Source organism: Panthera uncia, chromosome D2 (genome assembly GCF_023721935.1).
Source record: "Panthera uncia isolate 11264 chromosome D2, Puncia_PCG_1.0, whole genome shotgun sequence".
Classification (NCBI taxonomy): Eukaryota; Metazoa; Chordata; class Mammalia; order Carnivora; family Felidae; genus Panthera; species Panthera uncia.
The window spans coordinates 7,643,130-7,644,810 of record NC_064818.1 but is presented as its reverse complement, the minus strand read 5'-3'; the positions used below and the strand labels follow the sequence as shown (position 1 = coordinate 7,644,810).

Sequence of the window (1,681 nt, the reverse complement as noted above, 5' to 3'; positions counted from 1 at the left end):
TCAAAAGTGTTTCTTCTACTCTTCACTTGGCGTAGAGAAAACTCAGCTGCACAGCGGCAAACCTTCTTTCAAACTCTTTTTATGTCATACACATTCATATTTCTCAGAGGAAAAGAACGCCCCTTTCTCAAAAAGTCACCCATTGCCCTTGAAAATGTTTCAGATTGTGTTCTTAGTGATGCGCGTTACATGTAGAAACTCAACAGATGGCCCTGGGCTGAGTTCGAACCCACCATTTCCCCCCACGTAAGATATGCCGCTGATTTAATGCATGGAAGCCTTGGGGCCGTGAAAAAAAAAAATATGAAACATTCCAGACTTTCTTTAAATAACTGGAAAAAACACATATAGTAAGAGGAGATGATTGGGTTTTAATAGAAACTATGTAGATCCTTCAACACAGAGGACCGTGGTTCTCTACAGAGTGCCTTGGATAATGTCAATGATTTCACGGTAAACTTGATGATACACATCTAATCCGAACAAGAAGTCTATATGATTGTAGGAAGAAATGGTTTTGTGGTAAATATGGTTTGTGATTTCAGAAAGTAGATTATTAATATCTTGAGGATCAGCCAACACGTCACGGGCCCCGTTCCAAGTTGAGGTTGACACATTCATGCATGTCACGTTGTAAAATGGAGACGTTGTCTAAACATCAATGGGTAGAAACAAGAGTCGTCACAGAAAATGATACATAGAAGGTGCTCTTTACTGATTCTTTAAATGATGAATTAATACACCATGGTAAAATAAGCGGAATCTAAAATAATTATTACCGTGGAAGCAATGGATATGAAAGAATTGTTACTACGATTTTTACTTAGAAATACGTCAGATACCAATCAAAACTGGACAGTTTGCTCTAATTCAGAGTATTCAAACAATCCACAGAGGTATTTGCAGTCTCATTTGTAAAGCGTGAAAGTATTTTAATTTTTTTTATTATTTTATTATTTTATTATTTTTTATTTTATTATTTTATTATTTTTTAACTTTTTTATTTGAGAGAGAGAGACACAGTGTGAGAAGAGGAGGGACAGAGAGAAAGGGAGACACAGAATCCGAAGCAGCTCCAGGTTCTGAGCTGTCAGCACAGAGCCCGATGCGGGGCTTGAACTGACCGTCTGTGAGATCATTACCTGAGCTGAAGTTGGATGCTTAACTGACTGAGCCCCACAGGCACCCCAAACGTGAAAGCATTTGAATCAAAATTTTTGGAGGCTGCATAATTGCTGATATGTAAATGGTAAAAATCAACGGTCGAAGTCAAATCTGACTTTATGGTTTCTGATCTCTGATTGACTTCGGAGTTTTACACAAGCCAGCCGCATCAAGCGTGGAGTTTAGCCAAGGCAGAAAAGTATGGTGGAAAAGGGTAAGTTTGAAGGAGACAGACCAGACTTCTGTCCTGCTACTCATACAATTTTTACCACCTTCTCATTGACTTTTACATTTTCCTAATTATAATGAGTCTATCTTATCTTCCCAAATACAATAAATAGTTTTAGGGTCAAGAACCATATTATGCTTTTTATTTCTTAGTTAACTAGGCACAGAGTTATGCCTATTATAAACAATTTATATATAATTGAATATGTATATAATATATATAATATATATAATTGAGTATATAATATATATATTCAATTATATATATAATATAATATATATAATATAT

At 35.6% G+C, this 1,681-nt stretch overlaps 1 protein-coding gene across 5 annotated transcripts in view; it reads right to left on the bottom strand.

Moving 5' to 3' along the window:
* Positions 1 to 351: 351 nt before the first annotated feature.
* Positions 352 to 1,681, bottom strand: part of LIPJ (lipase family member J) — a 37,068-nt gene continuing 35,738 nt past the window's right edge. For all 5 annotated transcript variants that reach the window (XM_049644940.1, XM_049644943.1, XM_049644941.1 and 2 more), the window contains one exon: positions 352 to 651. In XM_049644940.1, the coding sequence (XP_049500897.1) occupies positions 418 to 651 (234 nt within the window). In that variant the 3' untranslated portion in view covers positions 352 to 417. The remainder of the gene's footprint in view (positions 652 to 1,681) is intronic.